This window comes from Vipera ursinii, assembly GCF_947247035.1.
Source record: "Vipera ursinii genome assembly, chromosome: 1".
Lineage (NCBI taxonomy): Eukaryota > Metazoa > Chordata > Lepidosauria > Squamata > Viperidae > Vipera > Vipera ursinii.
In genome coordinates this window covers 356,064,209-356,084,808 of record NC_139512.1, presented here as the reverse complement: position 1 = coordinate 356,084,808, position 20,600 = coordinate 356,064,209, and the positions used below count along the sequence as shown (strand labels likewise).

General features: G+C 47.9%; 2 protein-coding genes across 2 annotated transcripts in view; both read right to left on the bottom strand.

Annotated features, from left to right (window-relative positions):
• Positions 1-20,600, bottom strand: part of LHFPL7 (LHFPL tetraspan subfamily member 7) — a gene marked incomplete at its 5' end in the record, with an annotated part of 80,417 nt that overhangs the window by 13,272 nt on the left and 46,545 nt on the right. The gene's annotated exons all lie outside the window — the stretch shown is intronic.
• Positions 8,266-11,413, bottom strand: LOC310644373 (sodium/potassium-transporting ATPase subunit alpha-2-like; the record flags this gene model as incomplete). Its single annotated transcript, XM_083369275.1, has 1 exon — positions 8,266-11,413. One exon carries the CDS (start codon positions 11,411-11,413, stop codon positions 8,384-8,386), a length of 3,030 nt encoding a protein of 1,009 aa, XP_083225401.1. The 3' UTR covers positions 8,266-8,383.

The window sequence follows — 20,600 nt, the reverse complement described above, 5'->3', positions numbered from 1 at the left end:
GAGGGCAACTGGAAGCCAATGCAGCTCGCGGAGTAGAGGTGTTACATGGGAGTATCGGGAGACCCCCATCATGACTCACGCGGCGGCATTCTGCACCAGTTGAAGCCTCCAAGTGGTCCTCAAGGGCAGCCCCATGTAGAGAGCGTTGCAGTAGTCTAAATTTTGGGCTCCATTGTGGCCGTAAATTGCGGACTACCTGCAGTACTAAAATGGTTGGAAAAGAGCTAGCAGAACTACTGCATTATTTTTTTTAACTGTTCTGAATAAAGAAACACAAGCTACTGGCTTAGCTTTTTCTCTGGCCCTTTTGCCAGCTAAAATTATCACAGCTGAACAGCCATTTTCTAGGTTTTAAACAGTTGGGGTGTTGTTGTTTTTTTGCCAACTCTTCCTCCAGATGCCGAGAGCTTAAAATTTTCTGGATGCAAAACAGACCCTCTTCATCCTTTTCCCAACTCTCAAACCTTAATGACTGCAGGAAAGGAGAAAAAAGATACGTAAAAAATTGAAGCATTTAAATCCAATTTTAACTTACTACCTGAAAAGGAAATAGCTCTAAAATTAGACAGCAGCATTTATTAATGGATCTGAGAGTGGCTTACGGTGGTATTATGGCACAGGTTGTAATAAAGTGCAAAAAAAAAAAAAACACCACCCAGAATGCTGCAAAAAACCACTAGAGAGATAAACTTCCTGATGGCAACTCAAAAGGAAGGAAGGAAGGAAAGAAGGAGGGAAGGAAGGAAGGAAGGAAGGAAGGAAGGAAGGAAGGAAGAAAAAGAAAAAAGAAAGAAAGAGAGAAGAGAAAGAGAAAGAAGGAGGGAGGGAGGGAGGAAAAAGAAAGAAAGAAAGAGAAAGAAAAAAGAAAGAGAGAAAAGAAAGAGAAAGAAAGAGAGAAGAGGGAGGAAGCAAGGAAGGAAGGAAGAAAAAGAAGAAAGAAAGAAAGAGAGAAGAGAAAGAGAAAGAAGAGGGAGGGAGGAAGAAAAAAGAAAGAGAAAGAAAAAAAGAAAGAGAGAGAAAAGAAAGAGAAAGAAGAGGGAGGGAGGGAGGAAGGAAAGGAAGAAAGAAAGAAAGAAAGAAAGAAAGAAAGAAAGAAAGAAAGAAAGAAAGAAAAGAGAAAAGAGGAGGGAGGTAAGGAGGAAGAAAGGAAGGAAGAAGAAAGAAAGAAAAGAAAAAAGAAAAAGAAAGAAAGAAGAGAGAAAAAGAAAGAAAAGAAAAAAAGAGAAAAAGAAAGAGAAATCCATGGAGGTTTGCGTGGGTGTGGGTGTGTCAAAATCCGCAGGCTTGTGTTGTGATTGAAACTCCCATCTGTTTCGTTAGCGTAGGCATCTTGCAAATTTGGACATCACCTGCTCGCTCTTTCCGTACATCTCTGGGCGTGCCAAATAAATATGACTGCGTATCATCCGACCCATCCACTGCGATAATTAAGTTCGCAGGTGATACGACCGTGGTGGGTCTTATTACAGGTGGGGATGAGACAGCATACAGGGCGGAGGTACAAAAACTATCTGTATGGTGTAGTAACAACTTGCACCTGAACATCGGCAAGACGAAAGAGATGGTGCTAGACTTCCGGAGAAAAAAGGAGGAACCAGCCCCACTTTACATCGGGGGGGGGGGCTGTGTGGAGAGAGTCTCCTCCTTTAAATTCCTGGGAGTCTGCGAAGATCCTACCTGGAAAGTTAACACAACCCAGGTGGCCAGAAAGGCCCAACAGAGACTTCACTTTCTTAGGGTCTTGCGGAAGAACAGGGTAGAACAACGGCTAATGACCCTCTTTTACCGGTCTACTATAGAGAGCGTCCACTCGTATGGCATTGTGGTTTGGTATGCTGGTCTGACAGCCGCGGATAGGAAAGCATTACAGAGGGTGGTGAGCACAGCACAAGACATTGTGGGCTGTCCCCTGACACCACTGGATGACCTCGCCAGGGCCCACTGCCTTGGAAGAGTGAGGAAGATTCTCAGGGACGACTCACACCCTGCACGGTATCTCTTTACTCTCCTACCGTCGGGTAGGAGATACAGGAGTATAACCAGCAGTACTAACAGGCTGAAGAACAGCTTCTATGCATGGGCTGTCAGGCTCTTGAACGGGAAATAATTTTATAAACTTTAGGCATGATTGACTTGCGAGGCCGGTGCATTGTGCAATTAGCTCACAGGGTGTAATAAGATGGAGGGTTTGTTGTCACTGTGAGTTGGGGGTGGGGGCAGGAAGGGAGGCTCAGCCAATGTCAATGTATACATGGTTGTACTTTGACAATAAAAGGTTCATTCAAATACACCACCGGAGAATTTGAACCTGGGACTCCTTAAACTGCCCCTCGGGTTTTTTAAACAGGGGGTCCCCAAAATGTGGCCAGCAGCCCACTAGCGAGCCATGAGGGGTTTGCAACTGGAGGACGGAAACGGCCAGCGAGCACGCACGCGCACACACATGCGTGCAGCCAGCTTGGTAGGCCTGTGTGCAGGCTGCTGGGACGTAGCCCTTGTTAGATGTTTTTGTGCCAGCCATGGCAGTTCCCCCAAAAGGTCATCAGATGGGAGCAAAGATGCCTCTTTTGCTCCCACTGGTGGGTCAGGGGTCTCCGGCCCCTGCAGCCCCATTGGAGAGAGTTAATGGCCCTCCGGCCCCCTTACTCTCATTGGTAAGGGAGGGGCTGAGGACCCCCATAAAAACCTCTGCACAGGGGCTGCTCTTTGGCTCTTGTTCTATCTCCCTTTGGGACTGATCCATGGGCTCAATCCAGGCACGGGTGCCTCCATGCCAGGGAACTCTTTCTCTCTGCTTTATATTTTATTTTATTTTTTATTTTAATTCCATTTATATCCCGCCCTTCTCCGAAGACTCAGGGCGGCTTACAAGCTTAGCAGTAGCCTTCATTCTATGTATATGCCTGCTTATTAGGGCTTTCACACACACCCCAAGCGGCATTATTACAAAGTCAGCTTAATTGCCCCCAACAATCTGGGTCCTCATTTTACCTACCTGGGAAGGATGGAAGGCTGAGTCAACCTTGAGCCTGGTGGGACTCGAACCTGCACTCATTGCAGGCAGCTGGTGTTACTTAAGGAGGCATTAGCCCACTGCTCCACCAAGGCTCTTTTATCTAAATATCTAAATAAAGCTTCACCTGATTGCATCCCTGCGTGCTGCCTTTTCCTTGGAAGCACCTCAACGAACCATCGGTCTCGTGAGGCCATCTCACAGCCCTCCCCTCTGGCCCACCCACCCCAGCAGTCCGTAAAGTTGGGGGACTCAGTTTTAAGCCCCAAACCACAGCAGTTCTCAGACCTACAGGCCGCCCTTGACTTACAAACGTTCGTTTAGTGACCGTTCAAACTTATAACGGCCCTGGGGAAAAAGAGGACTATGACCGTTTTTCACATCCCCCTGATCAAAACTCAGATGTTTGGCAACTGCTTCATATTTATGATGGTGGTGGCCGTGTCCCAGGATCATGTAATCCACTTTTGAGACCTTCTGACAAGCAAAAGCAATGGGGGAAGCCAGATTCACTTAACGATCGGATTGTTAAGTTGGCAAATGCAGCGGTTCACTTAACAACTGTGGAAAGGAAAGTCGTAAAATGGGGCAAAACTCACTTAAAAATTGTTTCCCTGAATAGAATAGAATAGAATAGAATAGAATAGAATAGAATAGAATAGAATAGAATAGAATAGAATAGAATAGAATAGAATAGAATAGAATAGAATAGAATAGAATAGAGAAAAATATGGAATAGGATAGGATAGGATAGAAGAAGAGAAGAGAAGGGAAGGGAAGAGAAGAGAAGAGAAGAGGATGGAATAGAATATTAGAATAGAACAGAACAATACAGAACAGAACAGAACAGAACAGAACAGAACAGAATAGAATAGAATAGAATAGAATAGAATAGAATAGAATAGAATAGAATAGAATAGAAAATATGGAATAGAATAGAATAGAATAGAATAGAATAGAATAGAATAGAATAGAATAGAATAGAATAGAATAGAATAGAATAGAATAGAATAATAGAATAGAATAATAATAGAATAGAATAGAATAGAATAGAATAGAATAGAATAGAATAGAATAGAATAGAATAGAATAGAATAGAATAGAATAGGAAATATGGAATAGAATAGAATAGAATAGAATAGAATAGAATAGAATAGAATAGAATAGAATAGAATAGAAAATATGGAATAGAATAGAATAGAATAGAATAGAATAGAATAGAATAGAATAGAATAGAATAATAGAATAGAATAATAATAGAATAGAATAGAATAGAATAGAATAGAATAGAATAGAATAGAATAGAATAGAATAGAATAGAATAGAATAATAGAATAGAATAATAATAGAATAGAATAGAATAGAATAGAATAGAATAGAATAGAATAGAATAGAATAGAATAGAATAGAATAGAATAGAATAGAATAGGAAATATGGAATAGAATAGAATAGAATAGAATAGAATAGAATAGAATAGAATAGAATAGAATAGAATAGAAAATATGGAATAGAATAGAATAGAATAGAATAGAATAGAATAGAATAGAATAGAATAGAATAGAATAGAATAGAATAGAATAGAATAGAAAATATGGAATAGAATAGAATAGAATAGAATAGAATAGAATAGAATAGAATAGAATAGAATAGAATAGAATAGAATAGAATAGAATAGAAAATATGGAATAGAATAGAATAGAATAGAATAGAATAGAATAGAATAGAATAGAATAGAATAGAATAGAATAGGAAATATGGAATAGAATGGAAGAGAAGAGAAGAGAAGAGAAGAGAAGAGAAGAGAAGAGAAGAGAAGAGAAGAGAAGAGAAGAGAGGAGAGGAGAAGAGAGGAGAGGAGAGGAGAGGAGAGGAGAAGAGAAGAGAAGAGAAGAGAAGAGGAATAGATAACCTTTATTGTCATTTTTTACTGTGGGACAATGACACACATCAAAAATGAAATTTAGTTGCTTGCTCTCAAAGTATACGCATGCATAGCACACATTTAAACATACTATAAAGAACATATGTATATGTTGGAATAGCAGAGTTGGAAGGAACCTTGGAAGTCAACTAATCCTCCAGTCATGACGCACCCAGAAATTCTGGTGGCCGGCTGTTCCACTGGTTAATTGTTCTCACTGTCAGGAAGTTTCTCCTTAGTTCCAGGTTGCTTCTCTCTTTGATCAGTTTCCAACCGTTGTGTCTTGTCCTTCTCTCTGGGGCTTTGGAGAATAATTTGACCCCCCTCTTCCTTGTGGCAGTCCCTCAAATACTGGAACACTGCTATCATACTGCCCCTTATCCTTCTCGTCATGAAACGAGACATACCCAATTCCAGCAGCCGTTCTTTATATGTTTTAGCCTCCAGTCCCCTGATCATCTTTGTTGCTCTTCTTTGCACTCTTTCTAGAGCAGACATGTCAAACACAAGGCCCGGGGGCCGGATCCGGCCCACGAAATGGTTTCATGCGGCCCACGAAGCCATCCTGGAAACAGTGAGGGAACGGCCCCCACTGCCTTGGCCCTGGCCCAGAGACCCTCCTCCTGCCAGAGACCCTCAGATCTGTCCCACTCCTGCCCAGGCCCCCATAGGCACCCTTGATGCCAACGATGTAGAGCTGGCCACGCCCACCCAGTAGGCCATACGCACTCTAGCCACGCCCACCCAGTAGGCCACGCCCACCCAGGCCACGCCCACCCAGCCCCCTGAGGGCAACCACAATGCTGATGCGGCCCTCCATGAAATTGAGTTTGACACCCCTGGTCTAGAGCCTCAACATCTTTTTTTTTTTACATCCTGGCGACCAAAACTGGACACAGTATAAATTTTGGGCTAAATCGGCGTCGTAACTTGAGGACTACCTGTAGTCCTCAGGCCTGGGGAAGAGGGGTTAGTGAGTTTGTGTGTTTGTGTGTCTGCGCGCTTTTCCCAATGTCTTTTCACATTGCCAGCGTTTCTTCCTGGAGCCGCATCCATCCATCTGCACGCATGGCGGCCTGATGGACTAAATGGGCTTCTTCCAACTTCTCCGCAAAGCACCCCCACCTCTCTAATAATATTCCTTTTATTTTTAAAAGTGAGCCGATCCATAACACAACCCCGGGTGTGTGTCCGAGGGGAACATACTCAGCGAAGGTTGAAGGTCAGGGGTCAGCAACCTGAAACAGTGAAAGAGCCACTCGGAACCGGTTCCCTCACAAAAGGAAAAACTGGGAGCTGCAAAAAATGTGTGTGTATGCGCGTACATGCGCGCATGTGCAGAACAGAGTTTGACTGAAGAGTGCAGCCAAGGCGAGATATGCACCTACCCTGCATATTTGAATTGATTGGTTGAACTTTTTTAGTCCCACTTTTTTTTTTTTTGGACTGCACACGGCAGAGGACTGGGAGCCGCGGGAGACGACTGAAAGAGCCGCATGTGGCTCCGGAGCCGTGGGTTGCAGACCTGTGGTCTAGCCACAGTCGTTCCTGTCTCCCCCCCCCCCCCGCCACCAGCCCAGACCCAAAATTTGCTGACTCCATCAGATGCCGGCAGAACGAAGAGGCCTCTGGGTATTGTGTGTAATTTGGAGCACGGCTCGCTGCCTCTGTTGTGAAGGACAAAAGTCTTTTTGGAAAGGAGAGGATTTTTTTTTGAGAGTTTGGAAAAAAAATTCAGAGAAGAGTAACTAAGACGATCCAAGGCCTCGAGATTAAAACGTACGAAGAACGGCTGCGGGATTTGGGTTTGGCTAGCTAGTCTAAAGAAAAGAAGAAACAGCGGGGACATGAGAGCAGCGTTCCGGTATTTGGGGGGCTGCCACAAAGAAGAGGGGGTCACGTTATTCACCAAAGCACGAGAAACAATGGTTGGAAACTGACCAAAGAGAGAAGCAACCTGGAATTAAGGAGAAACTTCCTGACAGTGAGAACAGTTAACCAGTGGAACAGCTTGCCACTAGAAATCGTGGGCACTCTATCACTGGAGTTTTTGAAGAAGAGGCTAGACAGTCACTTGTCTGAGATGGTATAGGTTCTCCTGCTTAAGCAGGGGGCTGGACTAGAAGACCTCCAAGGTCCCTTCCAGTTCTATTCTATTCTATTCTATTCTATTCTATTCTATTCTATTCTATTCTATTCTATTCTATTCTATTCTATTCTATTCTATTCTATTTCTATTTCTATTCTATTTCTATTTCTATTCATTGTTCTATTCTATTCTATTCTATTCTATTTCTATTTCTATTTCTATTTCTGTTTCTATTTCTATTTCTATTCTATTCTATTTCTATTTCTATTTCTATTCTATTCATTGTTCTATTCTATTTCTATTTCTATTTCTATTTCTATTCTATTCTATTCTATTCTATTCTATTCTATTCTATTCTATTCTATTCTATTCTATTCTATTCTATTCTATTCTAGATGCAGTATTCCAAGTGTGGCCTTACCAAGGCCTTGTAAAGTGGCATTAACACTTCACGTGATCTTGATTCTCTCCCTCTGTTAATGATTGTGATTTTGCATTCATCTTCCTTCTATAGTTTCTTGGGGGAAAAATTTAACCAAAGAAAGTGGAGGATTGAGCAGGAAGAAAGAATCTGAGAGCGCCAATTTGGTGTCAAGATTTAGGCACCAGGCTAGAAATTTAGAAGACTATGAATTCAAGTCTTGCCTTATGCATGAAAGCTGGTTGGATGACTTTGGGCCAATCACTAGGGGATGGAGAGTTCTAGTCCCGCCTTAGGCATGAAAGCCAGCTTGAAGATTTGGGGCCAATCACCAGGAGACGGTGAGTTCTAGTCCCGCCTTTAGGCATGAAAGTGGGCTGGGTGACTTTGGGCCAATCTCCAGGAGGCAGTGAGTTCTAGTCTCACCTTAGACATGAAAGCTGCTGGGTGACTTCGAGCCAGTCCCTCTCTCGCAGCCCAACCCACCTCACAGGGTTGTTGTGGTGGGGAAAGTAGGAGGAAGGAAGGTGTGTTGGATACGTTTGCCATCTTGAGTTATTGTATTAAATAATTAAACCTTTATTGTCAAAGTACAACATGTGTACATTGAGATTAACTGAGCCTCCCCCCGTGCTCTCTCCCCCCAACACACAGTGACAACAAACCCTCCATCCTACCACACCATGTGAACCAACTACACCACACACATACATAATACATAATAAAGGCAGGATACAAATAAATAATTATCTTGGCTAGTTTTTCTAGATCGTGCTGTTCAATTTTATTACTGGTGGCCCATTCATTTCAAGATGTCTAGATTACCCTTCGGTTTTAAATACATGTTTGGGGCAACTGGCACCCAAGCCAGGGGGACCTGCAAAAATCTGCTCAGGAAGATTTGATCCCAGAAGGGAGACGTAACTGGGGCGGCCAGCTCAGTAGTAGGTTTCCCGTTCAACCCAGCCCCCTGGGTTATGGCGCAGAAGCAGCTTGCGGATTTCGTCGTAGACGAAAATGAACACCGAGAACGGGAGCGCGCACAGCCACCACGTCACCCGAAGCGGATACATCCGCAGAGCCACTTCCATTCCTGGGCAGTAGGAGAGAAAGGCCGCCAAGGCGGTCTCTTCAATCAGGCCGAAGACCATGATCTTGTTCCTCATGCCCTGTTGGAAAAAAGAGAGCTTCCTGGTCTTGCAGATAACCAGGTCAGCCCACTGCACGATCACGATGCTGATGAAGAAGGCCGTGTGGCAGGTGTACTCCACCACTTTGCGCTGCTGGTACGTCCACTCCTGGCCGTAGCTGTCCTCCAGGTCGTTCACGGTGTGGTCATCCCACTCCAGGCGGATGCCCAGCAAGGTGTATGGCAGGAACCCGTTCTCGGCCATGATCACGAAGTAGGTGAAGAAGCCAGCCAGCGCTTGCATCATGCCGATCTGCCCGTACGCAATGCTGATCAGGCGCTCGTTCACCAGCTTGTCCGTCTTGGAATTCCGCGGCCGCCTCTTCATAATGTCACTCTCGGCTTTCTCGTAGGCCAGGGAGATGGCGGGCACCATGTCGGTGCCCAGGTCGATGCACAAGATGGTGATGGTGCCCAGGGGCAAGGGGATGTTGAAGATGATAAAGAAAAGGAAAGGGGAGACCTCCGGGATGTTGCTGGTCAACGTGTATGCGATGGACTTTTTCAGGTTGTCGAAGATCAGGCGGCCTTCCTCCACGCCGGTCACAATGGAGGCGAAGTTGTCATCCAGGAGGATCATGTCAGCAGCCTGCTTGGATACATCGGAGCCTGTGATGCCCATGGCAATGCCAATGTCAGCTTTCTTGAGGGCTGGGGAGTCGTTCACCCCATCTCCGGTCACGGCTACAATGGCCCCCTGCCTCTGACACCCTTCCACGATGATCAGCTTCTGCTGCGGAGACGTGCGAGCAAAGACGATCTCGGAATGACTCGAGAGGATCTTGTCCAGCTGCTGGGAGGTCATATCCTTAAGTTCGGAACCATGAATGACACAGGCCTCGGCTTCCCGGGGATCAACCTGGCTGACTGGGATCTTCAGGCGATCCGCAATGTCTTCGACAGTCTCGCTGCCTTCCGAAATGATCCCTACCCCCTTGGCGATAGCTTTGGCTGTGATCGGGTGGTCGCCCGTCACCATGATCACTTTAATCCCAGCACTGCGGCACTTGCCAACAGCATCTGGCACAGCAGCACGAGGTGGGTCAATCATGGAGATGAGGCCCACGAAGCAGAGCTTGGTGGTGGGAAAGTTAGGCTTGTCCACGTCGAACTTAAAGCCACGTGGGAACTGCTTGTCGGGGAGGTACGAGTGGCAGAAGCCGAGCACTCTCTCGCCTAAGCCACCCAGATAGTTGTAGGTGTTCAGAAAATCTTCCTGCATCTTTTTGTCCAGGTTCACCTCTTTTCCTTGCAACAGGATGGTGGAGCAACATTCCAAGATCCGCTCCGGAGCTCCCTTCATCACCAAGAGGTGACCTTTGGACTTGTCTGCAGCTTCGTGGATGGAGAGCTGGTATTTGTTGGTGGAATTGAAGGGGATCTCCGCGACTTTGGGATTCCTCTCCCGCATCTCCCTGACGGACCCCCAGGACAGCTCAATACATTTCAGGAGGGCCGACTCGGAGGCGTCTCCAGTCGTCTCCTTCTTAGCAATGGGGATGTTCTCCTGGTCTGCTTTGAAGTCTGCTCTGTTGCACAGGCCGGCAATGTGGGCCAGCGCTAGCCAGGTGGGCGAGCGCGTGTTAAAGATAGCCCCGGCGTAAATCTCGGTGGTGTTGGCTTCGTAGATCTCACTGTCGAACCACATGTGGGCGACAGTCATGCGGTTCTGGGTGAGCGTTCCTGTCTTATCTGAGCAGATCGTTGAGGTGGAGCCCAGAGTCTCCACGGCTTCTAGGTTTTTCACCAGGCAGTTCTTGCACGCCATCCGTTGGGCAGTGAGGGTCAAGCAGACGGTGACGGTGGCTAGCAGACCTTCAGGTACGTTCGCCACAATGATGCCGATCAGGAAAATCACAGCCTCCAGCCATTCGTAGCCAAGAACCATGGCCAGGATGAAGAACGTCACTCCTAGGAAAACGGCGACTCCGGTGATGATGTGGATAAAATGGGCTATTTCTTTTGCAATTGGCGTAGTTTGCTCGGTCAAGCCAGAAGCCAATGAGGCAATGCGACCCATCACGGTGTCATCCCCCGTCAAGATAACGATGCCCCGAGCTGTGCCTTCAACACAATTAGTGGAGAAGAAGCAGATGTTCCGAGTCTCCAGCGGGTTGTCACTGGTACACTCAGCTGCGCGACTTTGCGGTTCTGACTCGCCGGTCAGAGAGGAATTGTCAACTTTGCAACCCATGGCCGAGATGATCCTTAAATCCGCGGGAATCCGGTCTCCCCCTTTGACCTCCACCAGATCTCCCAGGACTACCACCTCAGCGTTGATAAGCAGTTTTTCACCATCCCGGATCACCAGCGCTTGTTGGGGAACCATGTGCTTGAAGGATTCCATGATTTGGGAACTTTTGGCTTCCTGAAAGTAAGAGAAACATCCGGTCACGATAACGACGCCGGTTAGCACGGCGCCCAGATACAGGTTGTCCTTTTGCGCTTGTTTATCCATCATGGTTTGCACCCCGTAGGCCAGAAAGCAAAGAATGGCGCCGATCCAGAGCAGGATAGAAAATCCGCCAAAAAGTTGCCTGCAAAATTTGACCCATTTCGGTGTGGTGCGTGGGGGAGTGAGTGTGTTTGGGCCGTTTTTTTCCAAAATCTGGGCGGCCTGCGCCCTGGTCAATCCTTTGGAGAGATCCACCTCGTACTTACGGCTGAGCTCCTCAAGAGACAATTTGTGATCGTCAAGGTACACCTCTTTCTTCAGTTCTTCCAATTCTTCCTTCGCCTTGGGTTTCTTCTTCTTGACGCGGGATTCCTTCTTACTCATGGTGAAGGTCGGATCCTCCAACTCTTCGCGTTCCCTCTCTAAGAGGAGTGCAGTGCAGTTCCTGGGGGACGGAAGTGGCAGAAGGAGGGAAGGAGGAACCCCTCTCCAGACAAGGAAGCAGAAGAATGAAAGATTTGGAAATAAAGGTTCCCCAAGGAAAACCAAAACGAGGCAATGTCTTTAGCAACCCTCCAAAGCTTAATGTCCCGAGAACTTAACTCCATCAGTAGCCACCAAGGACAAATCCATGGTCCTGCAGTTGGGTAACCCAACAATGTCCGTCTCCTAGCAACCCAAGAGTAACTGCCTCCTTTGGTGAGGTCACAACTCCTAGCAACTGACAGAATAACAAAATAATAGACCTGGAAGGAACTTTGGAGGTCTTCTGGTCCAGGGCTTTTCAACCAGTGGTACGGGTACCACCTGGGGTACATGGGCACCTGGCAGGTGGTACGCGACCATCCTAGAAAAGTGGTAGCGGGGGAGGGGAATGAGCTGAACCGGTGGCAGCACCGCACAAGCCTGAGCAAGAGACGGCTGGAGCTGCAGGGCTGTTGGGGCTCAGTGGAAGCGCCAGGATCAGTGTCAGGCTCCAGCTGGAGCTCAGCACTAATCCTGACACTTCTGAGCCCAGAAGAAGCGCCGATCAGCTGGAATGTTGCAGCATCTCCAGGGTCTTGTGATTTACCTTCAGATGCTTGGCAACCGATTCATATTTATGATGGTCACAGTGTCCCAGGGTCATGTGAAGTGACCAAAACCTGCTGCAACCACCCAGCAGATGCGGGGGGGGGAATAAAAACCAAACACCCCCCATCCCCCAACCCTGCTGCCAATCCTCAACAGAAATGCTCACAACAATGAAAACCTCGGACAGGAGGAAGAGCGCCGCCGGGCTGGCATGCAGGCAGGTGTCTTGCTCGGCTGTGGCAGCACTTTTTTCAGTGCCATGGTAACTTCGAACAGTCACTGAGCAAACTGTTGTAAGTTGAGGACTACCTGTACTTCATCACTTTTTTCCAGAGCATGGAAACCTCTCCCTTTCTCCTCAGCACGGCTGGCTCAGGAATTCTGGGAGTTGAAGTCCACAAGTCATAAAGCGGCCTAGGCCAGAGGTAGGCAACCTTGGCCCTTTTATGACTCGTGGACTTCAAACTCCCAGAATTCCTGAGCCAGCATGGCTCAGTATGGAAACCTCTCCCTTTCTCCTCAGCAGGGCTGGCTCAGGAATTCTGGGAGTTGAAGTCCACAAGTCATAAAGCGGCCTAGGCCAGAGGTAGGCAACCTTGGCCCTTTTATGACTCGTGGACTTCAAACTCCCAGAATTCCTGAGCCAGCATGGCTCAGTATGGAAACCTCTCCCTTTCTCCTCAGCACGGCTGGCTCAGGAATTCTGGGAGTTGAAGTCCACAAGTCATAAAGCGGCCTAGGCCAGAGGTAGGCAACCTTGGCCCTTTTATGACTCGTGGACTTCAAACTCCCAGAATTCCTGAGCCAGCATGGCTCAGTATGGAAACCTCTCCCTTTCTCCTCAGCACGGCTGGCTCAGGAATTCTGGGAGTTGAAGTCCACGAGTCATAAAGCGGCCTAGGCCAGAGGTAGGCAACCTTGGCCCTTTTATGACTCGTGGACTTCAAACTCCCAGAATTCCTGAGCCAGCATGGCTCAGTATGGAAACCTCTCCCTTTCTCCTCAGCACGGCTGGCTCAGGAATTCTGGGAGTTGAAGTCCACGAGTCATAAAAGGGCCAAGGTTGCCTACCTCTGGCCTAGGCCGCTTTATGACTTGTGGACTTCAACTCCCAGAATTCCTGAGCCAGCCATGCTGAGGAGAAAGGGAGAGGTTTCCATGCTCTGGAAAAAGTCCACGAATCATAAAAGAGCCAAGGTTGCCTACCCCTGGGCTAGTCTAAAGAAAAGAAGAAATAGGGGAGACAGGATAGCAGTATTCCAGTATTTGGGGGGCTGCCCCAAAGAAGAGGTGGGGGTCAATTATTCTCCAAAGCACCAGAGGGCAGGACAAAGAAACAACGGTTGGAAACTAACCAAAGAGAGAAGCAACCTGGAATTAAGGAGAAACTTCCTAACGGTGAGGACAATTAACCAGTGGAACTGCCTGCCTCCAGAAATCATGGATGCTCCATCAATGGAGGTTTTTGAGAAGAGACTGGACAGTCACTTGTGTCTGAGATGGTATAGGTTCTCCTGCTTGAGCAGGGGGTTGGACTAGATGACCTCCAGGGTTGTTAAGTAAATCCGTCTGCCCCATTGACTTTGCTTGTCAGAAGGTCACAAAAGGGGATCACGTGATCACGGGACACCGCAGCAGTCATAAAGTCCATGCAAGTTGCTAAACCTCTGCATTTTGATCCACGAGGATGCTGCAAAAGTCCTGAGTGCGAAAAGGTCGTTTCAGTGCCGTCGTGACTTTGAATGGGCGGTAAATCCATTCGGAGGAGGATTTTTTAAAAACTTCTTTTTGACATGATAATCAGAAAGGAATTACAGGAAGGGGTTGGGATTCGGCTTGTTAGAAAACAGACCAGGATGGGGCCAATCCTAGGAAAAGAAATATGCCGTGTGAAAAGGGGGTGCAGGTCACACAGGGCAGTGGTGAAAACGAATCCAGGAAAAAGGGTCCCCCCTTCCCATGGACCCCCATAAGAGAGAGAGAGAAGGGCAGCTCCAATCTAAAGCCTACCCACGTGTTCATCAATTGCAGTGGTAGATGGCAATGGAGAATTCTGGGAGTTGAACTCCGTCCATTTAAAAGCCTGCTGGCCAGGGATTCTGGGAGTGGAAGTCCACCCATCTTAAAGCATGGCTGTCTGGGGAATTCTGGGAGTGGAAGCCCACCCCTCTTAAGGTATGCAGGCTGGGGAATTCTGGGAGAGGAAGTCCACCCACTTTAAAGAATGTTGGCTGGGGAATTCTGGGAGTTGAAGTCCACCTCTCTTAAAGCATGCTGGCTGGAGAATTCTGGGAGCTGAAGTCCACCCCTCTTAAAGCAGGCTGGCTGGGGGATTCTGGTAGCGGACGTCCACCCCTCTTAAAGCAGGCTGGCTGGGGAATTCTGGGAACAGAAGTCCACCCCTCTTAAATCAGGCTGGCTGGGGGATTCTGGGAGTGGAAGCCCACCCCTCTTAAAGCATCCTGGCTGGGGAATTCTGGGAGTGGAAGCCCACCCATCTTAAAGCAGGCTGGCTGAGGAATGCTGGGAGTGGAAGCCCACCCCTCTTAAAGCATCCTGGCTGGGGAATTCTGGAAGTCCACCCCTCTTAAAGCAGGCTGGCTGGGGGATTCTGGGAGTGGAAGCCCACCCCTCTTAAAGCATCCTGGCTGGGGAATTCTTGGAGTGGTAGTCCACCCCTCTTAAAGCAGGATGGCTGGGGGATTCTGGGAGTGGAAGCCCACCCCTCTTAAAGCATGGTTGGCTGGGGAATTCTGGGAGTGGAAGTCCACCCATCTTCCAGTTGCCGACTTTGCAAAAACCCCGCTGAGAGCTTGCTTGCCTTTAGATGCTGGCGTGTATGTGAGCCAATGCTGGGGGCCAGTGGCACAATCCAGCCTGGATGGTCTGCCCTTCCTGTCCCCGTCCCCCCCCCCCCAGGACCTGGCAATCGATCTGAAGGTCAATGCCTGCCTCTCGCTCTCTCCAGAGTGCTTGCGCCATCGGTTGGCACGTCTCTCCCAAGCTCAACCGCAGCCACTTAGCAACAATTGACTGCCATCTGCTCGTTCTGCTTATCTCTCCCTTTGCGAAGGGAAATTAATAAATCCATGCAAGCAGAGCGCTGCGTTATTCTGCTCGCTCGCTCTGCGAGACACCTCCTTTGATTAAAGCTAAACGAGATTGGAAACGGGTCCTTGGCGCGCTCTGAGCTTGGTGGGTTTTCTCACGGACCTTCTCTTAGCCAAACCACGGTGACATCGGCAACCCTGAATGCAAACGAAAAGCGGTCCGGAGTTTCTTTCGGTGCCTTGTGGTCTCAGCTGAAATCACAGGATTTTATCCAACTGTAGGGGTTAAGCATAGAGACTTTGGGGCACTGATGAGGTTACCTGGTTGGGTCATGAAACGTCGGCAAGAAATCGACCGAGCTCAAGAGAGCATCAAGAACCTCACAATCCTCCTCCTCCTCCTCCTTCCTCCCTCTTTCTCCACAAATCCCACTCCCTTCTAGCACTGGTGATGTTACCTAGTTGGGTATTGAAACGCCTGCAAGAAAACCACCCAGCTCAGAGAGCAACAAGGACTACACAGTCCATTTCCTCCTCCTCCTCCTCCTCCTCCTCCTCCTCCTCCTCCTCCTCCTCCTCCTCCTCCTCCTCCTCCTCCTCTCCACAAGCCTGTTCCCTTCTTGCACTAATGATGTTACCTAGTTGGGTCATGAAACATCTGCAAGAAATCTACCAAGCTGAGACAGCACCACCACAATTCTCTTCCTCCTCCTCCTCCTCCTCCTCCTCCTCCTCCTCCTCCTCCTCCTCCTCCCTTCTAACATTGATGAGGTTACCTAGTTGGGTAGAGAAACATCTACAAGGAAACCACCAAACTCAGAGAGCACCAAGGGCCCCACAGTCCATTTCCTCCTCCTCCTCCTCCTCCTCCTCCTCCTCCTCCTCCTCCTCCTCCTCCTCCTCCTCCTCCTCCTCCTCTCTTCTAGCATTGATGATGTTACCTAGTTGGGTAGAGAAACATCTGCAAGGAAACCACCAAGCTCAGAGAGCACCAAGGGCCCCACAGTCCATTTCCTCCTCCTCCTCCTCCTCCCACACTCCCTTCTAGCACTGATGATGTTGCCTAGATGGGCCATGAAAGGTCTGCGAGAAAAGGAAGGATTTGAAGTCCAGGATCACCTCTACCATTAAAAAAAAACAATAAGCAGTGCCTTAAAATTATTTTACAACCACTCTTCATTTCAAAAATCAGAGAGGCCACCAATCAGCCCCAAAGACAGATCAGCCGCGAGGAGGTTGGCTTGGTGGTGTGTGTGAAAAGAGCCCTCTGATTTATGATGACTGCTGCTACCGGTGCTTGGTTTCATTTTTTTACTGTTTTTAAGTCTACAGGATGGGTGCTTTATTGTGCTTTTATTGTGCAGCTGGTGCCCATATGGCTCCTGCTAACGATATTCTATGCCCAGGGGTGGGTGTACATAATATGCATATGTATGTGTATATATATATATATAGAGAGAGAGAGAGATACATTGAGATAGATGATAGATAGATAGATAGATAGATAGATGATAGATAGATAGATGATAGATAGATAGATAGATAGATAGATAGATAGATAGATAGATAGATAGATATAGATGTAGATATAGATATAATAGATGATATATAGATAGATATATAGATATATAGATCACACACACACACACACACACACACACACACACACACACAATGCTCATTAAAGAGGTGGAGGGAGGGGAAAACAGAAGCCTAAGGAAAATCGGGTTCTTGCCTCCTTTTAAAGACTTTCCTTCTGAAGATTTAATCCCAACATGGGAAGTCCACACCTCTTAAAGCATGGCTGGCTGGGGGATTCTGGGAGTGGAAGCCCACCCCTCTTAAAGCAGGCTGGCTGGGGAATTCTGGGAGTAGAAGCCCACCCCTCTTAAAGCAGGCTGGCTGGGGGATTCTGGGAGTGGAGGTCCACCCCTCTTAATGCAGGCTGGCTGGGGGATAATAATAATAATAATAATAATAATAATAATAATAATAATAATAATAAGAAGAAGAAGAAGAAGAAGAAGAAGAAGAAGAAGAAGAAGAAGAAGAAGAAGAAGAAGAAGAAGAAGAAGAAGAAGAAGTAGTTGGAAGGGACCTTGGAGGTCATCTAGTCCAACCCCCTGCTCAGGCAGGAAACCCTATACCATTTCAGACAAATGGCTGTCCAGTCTCTTCTTAAAGACTTCCAGTGTTGGAGCATTCACCACTTCTGGAGGCAGGTGGTTCCACTGGTTAATTGTTCTAACTGTCAGGAAGTTTCTCCTTAGTTCTGGGAGTGGAAGTCCAGCCCTCTTTAAGCTCTTCAGGCTAAGAAAGCCTCCTCTCCTCCAGCTGCCAAGCCAGAAATTGAATCTTCCTATCGGCTTGTCAACAAAATAGCTCAATTAAATCTCCCACCCAAGCAGCCAGCCCACTTCCAGCTTTGCAGATCCCTCCCTGCTGCCTTTTTTAGCTAATGACCTCCTGCAAAGATGATAAAAAACCAAATCTCCAGAGCACGTCCTTGAAACAACAACTGTTGTTGAGAATGTGATTTGCAAAACAGGGCCATGGGGAGGGGTCTCTGTGTGTGTGTGTGTGTGTGTGTGTGTGTTGCAGAAACACCTGTGCTTCCTTCTCTTCTCCAAACCAGCTGATTATTTCTTTCCAAGCACATTTAGCCACCCTTCTAAGTTCCAAAAAAAAAATGACTTATGACCCTTTTTCACACTTACGATCATTGTGGCCTTCCCCAGGGTCACATCAAACCACGGACGCTTGGCCACCGATTCATATTTACGACGGTTGCAAACTCCTGGAGTCACGCAATCCCCTTCTGGAGACCTTCTGACCAACCCAGTCAATGGGGGGGGGGGAAAGCCGGATTCACTTAACAACCGTCTGACTCACTTAACGACTGCAGGGATTCACTGAACGACGGTGGCAGAGAGGGGTCGTAAAACAGGGCGAAACTCACCTAGCAAACGTCTCGCTTGGCAACACGAATCGCGGGCTCCCTCGTGGCCGTAAATCGAGGACCCCCTATAAGACGCATTCAAGAAATATTGGACCTATGTGTTGTTTTTTTAAAAAAAAATAATTTTGCAATGTTTTAAATGTCGTTCATTTCACGGGTGGCTTCTTCTTGTCTTTTCTTTTTTTTTAATCGTACGTGACCCTGAGTCCCCTTAGTGGGAGGGACAGCTCTATAAATGTGTTGAATAAATCAAAATTAAAAAGCACAGGATCACATTTCTGCTCTGTGGTTGGAGAGAGAGCTGAAAGCTTCCAGAGGGCACCAGGTTGGCGAACGGGCCTGTTTAGCAATTGGGTCCACGGTGCGCAGTTGCCGGGCAAGAAACAAAAGCCCCTTTATTCTGCAAAAAAGAAAGAAAGAGAGAGAGAGAGAGAGAGAGAGAGAGAAAGAAAGAAAGAAAGAAAGAAAGAAAGAAAGAAAGAAAGAAAGAAAGAAAGAAAGAAAGAAAGAAAGAAAGAAAGAAAAAACCGCCATCCGTCACAGCTGGAGTGAAAAAGCTTCTTTTGTTCTGAAGAAGCAATTCCTGCTTTTGAATAATAGATGCAGAGAGACCAAAAAACAAGAAACGAAGAATTCAGGGTCCTTGGAGGTCTCTGAGCTTGGTGGTTTTCCTGCAGACATTTCATGACCCAACTAGGTAACATCATCTGTGCTAGAAGGGAGGGGGGTTTGAGGGGGGAAGGAGGAGGAGGAGGAGGGAGGAGGAGGAGGAGGAGGAGGAGGAGGAGGGCAGCTGTGGGGCCCTTGGTGCTCTCTGAGTTTGCTGTTTTCCTTGCCTTTCCTTGCAGACGTTTCATTACCACACTAGGTAATGTCATCAGTGCCACTTTTGAAGACGCCTCAATCGGCTGGGTTGATTCAGTGGGGCTCAATTCCCAGAAAATATTTGGAACTGGCCAGAAGTCCGCCAAATTTTGCTTGGTAGAATCTGGAGTTCAGCTGGTTTCGAAGAATTTCTAAGAAACCCTGCTGCCTCCTAGCCCTGATGATGTTACTTACTTGGGTCATCAAAGGTCTGCAAGGAAACCAGCAAGCTTCAGAGACCAACAAGGACCCCACAGTCCTCCTCCTCCTCCTCTAGTACTGATGATGTTACCTAGTTGGGTCATGAAGTGTCCTCAAGAAAATCCCCAAGCTCAGAGAGCACCAAGGTTTCCACTGTCCTCCTCCTCCGCCTCCTCCTCCTCCTCCTCCTCCTCCTCCTCCTCCTCCTCTTCCTCCTCCTCCTCTTCCTCCGCCTCCTCCTCCCCCTCCTCCTCCTCCTCCTCCTCCTCTCCTTCTCTTCCCACAAACCCCTCTTCCTTCTAGCCCTGATGATGTTACCTGCTTGGGTCATGAAATGTCTGCAAGAAAATCACCAAGTTCAGAGAGCACCAAGGACCCCCACAGTCGTCGTCGTCGTCGTCATCCCTCCTCCTCCTCCTCCTCCTCCTCCTCCTCCTCCTCCTCACACTTCATTCCCTTCTAGAACTGATGATGTTACCTAGCTGGGTCATGAAACGTCTGCAAGAAACAACCACTAAGCTCAGAGAGCACCAAGGACCCCACGATCCTCCTCCTCCTCCTCCTCCTCCTCCTCCTCATCTCTACAAGCACCCTCCCTTGTAGCCCTGATGATGTTACCTAGTTGGGTCATGTAACATCTGCAAGAAGACCCCCAAGCTCAGAGAGCACCAAGGACCCCCACAGTCCTCCTCCTCCTCCTCCTCCTCCTCCTCCTCCTCCCTCACACTTCATTCCCTTCTAGCACTGATGATGTTACCTAGCAGGGTCATGTAACGTCTGCAAGAAGACCCCCCCCAAGCTCAGAGAGCACCGAGGCCCGCACATCTCAAGCCAGAGCTACCGATATTCCCTTCTATTAACGTCGTTTCCTGCTTGACTGGCGGCCCAGCATTAAGGTGGGTGTTAAAATCTCTGTTTATCTGATTGCTGGATTTTCCAGGTACAGTGGAGCCTTCTCCCCCCCCCCACCAGCCCCGCTTTCCATTACACACACACACACACACACACAAACACACATGCTCTTCCCTGCCCTGACATAAAGTCCAACCGAGCTACCCTGGGAGAAAGCAGCTTCGGCTGGGAAGCGGGATTCACACCCACCCCCCACAGCCGCGCACCGAGGGTCCCCGACGGGCTGTATTTCAACCGATGAATCGCCCGGCAACAGCCAGAACATCTGCTAACTCTCTTTGCAACCATACCTCTGGATCATTCAATAAAAGGAAAACAGAAGCAGGGGGTGGGGTGGGGTGGGGGTGGAAAGGGAAGGGGAGAAGGAAACAGACCCCCCCCTCCCCTCGCTTCCCGTGACTCATAACTCATTCCCGAAAGTAATTATAGTTTTTATATCCCTATCAGAAGGCAACAGACTTTTTTATTGGCTCGCCAGCTCTTCCGCCAAGGTCACCGGGAAAAGAGCTGC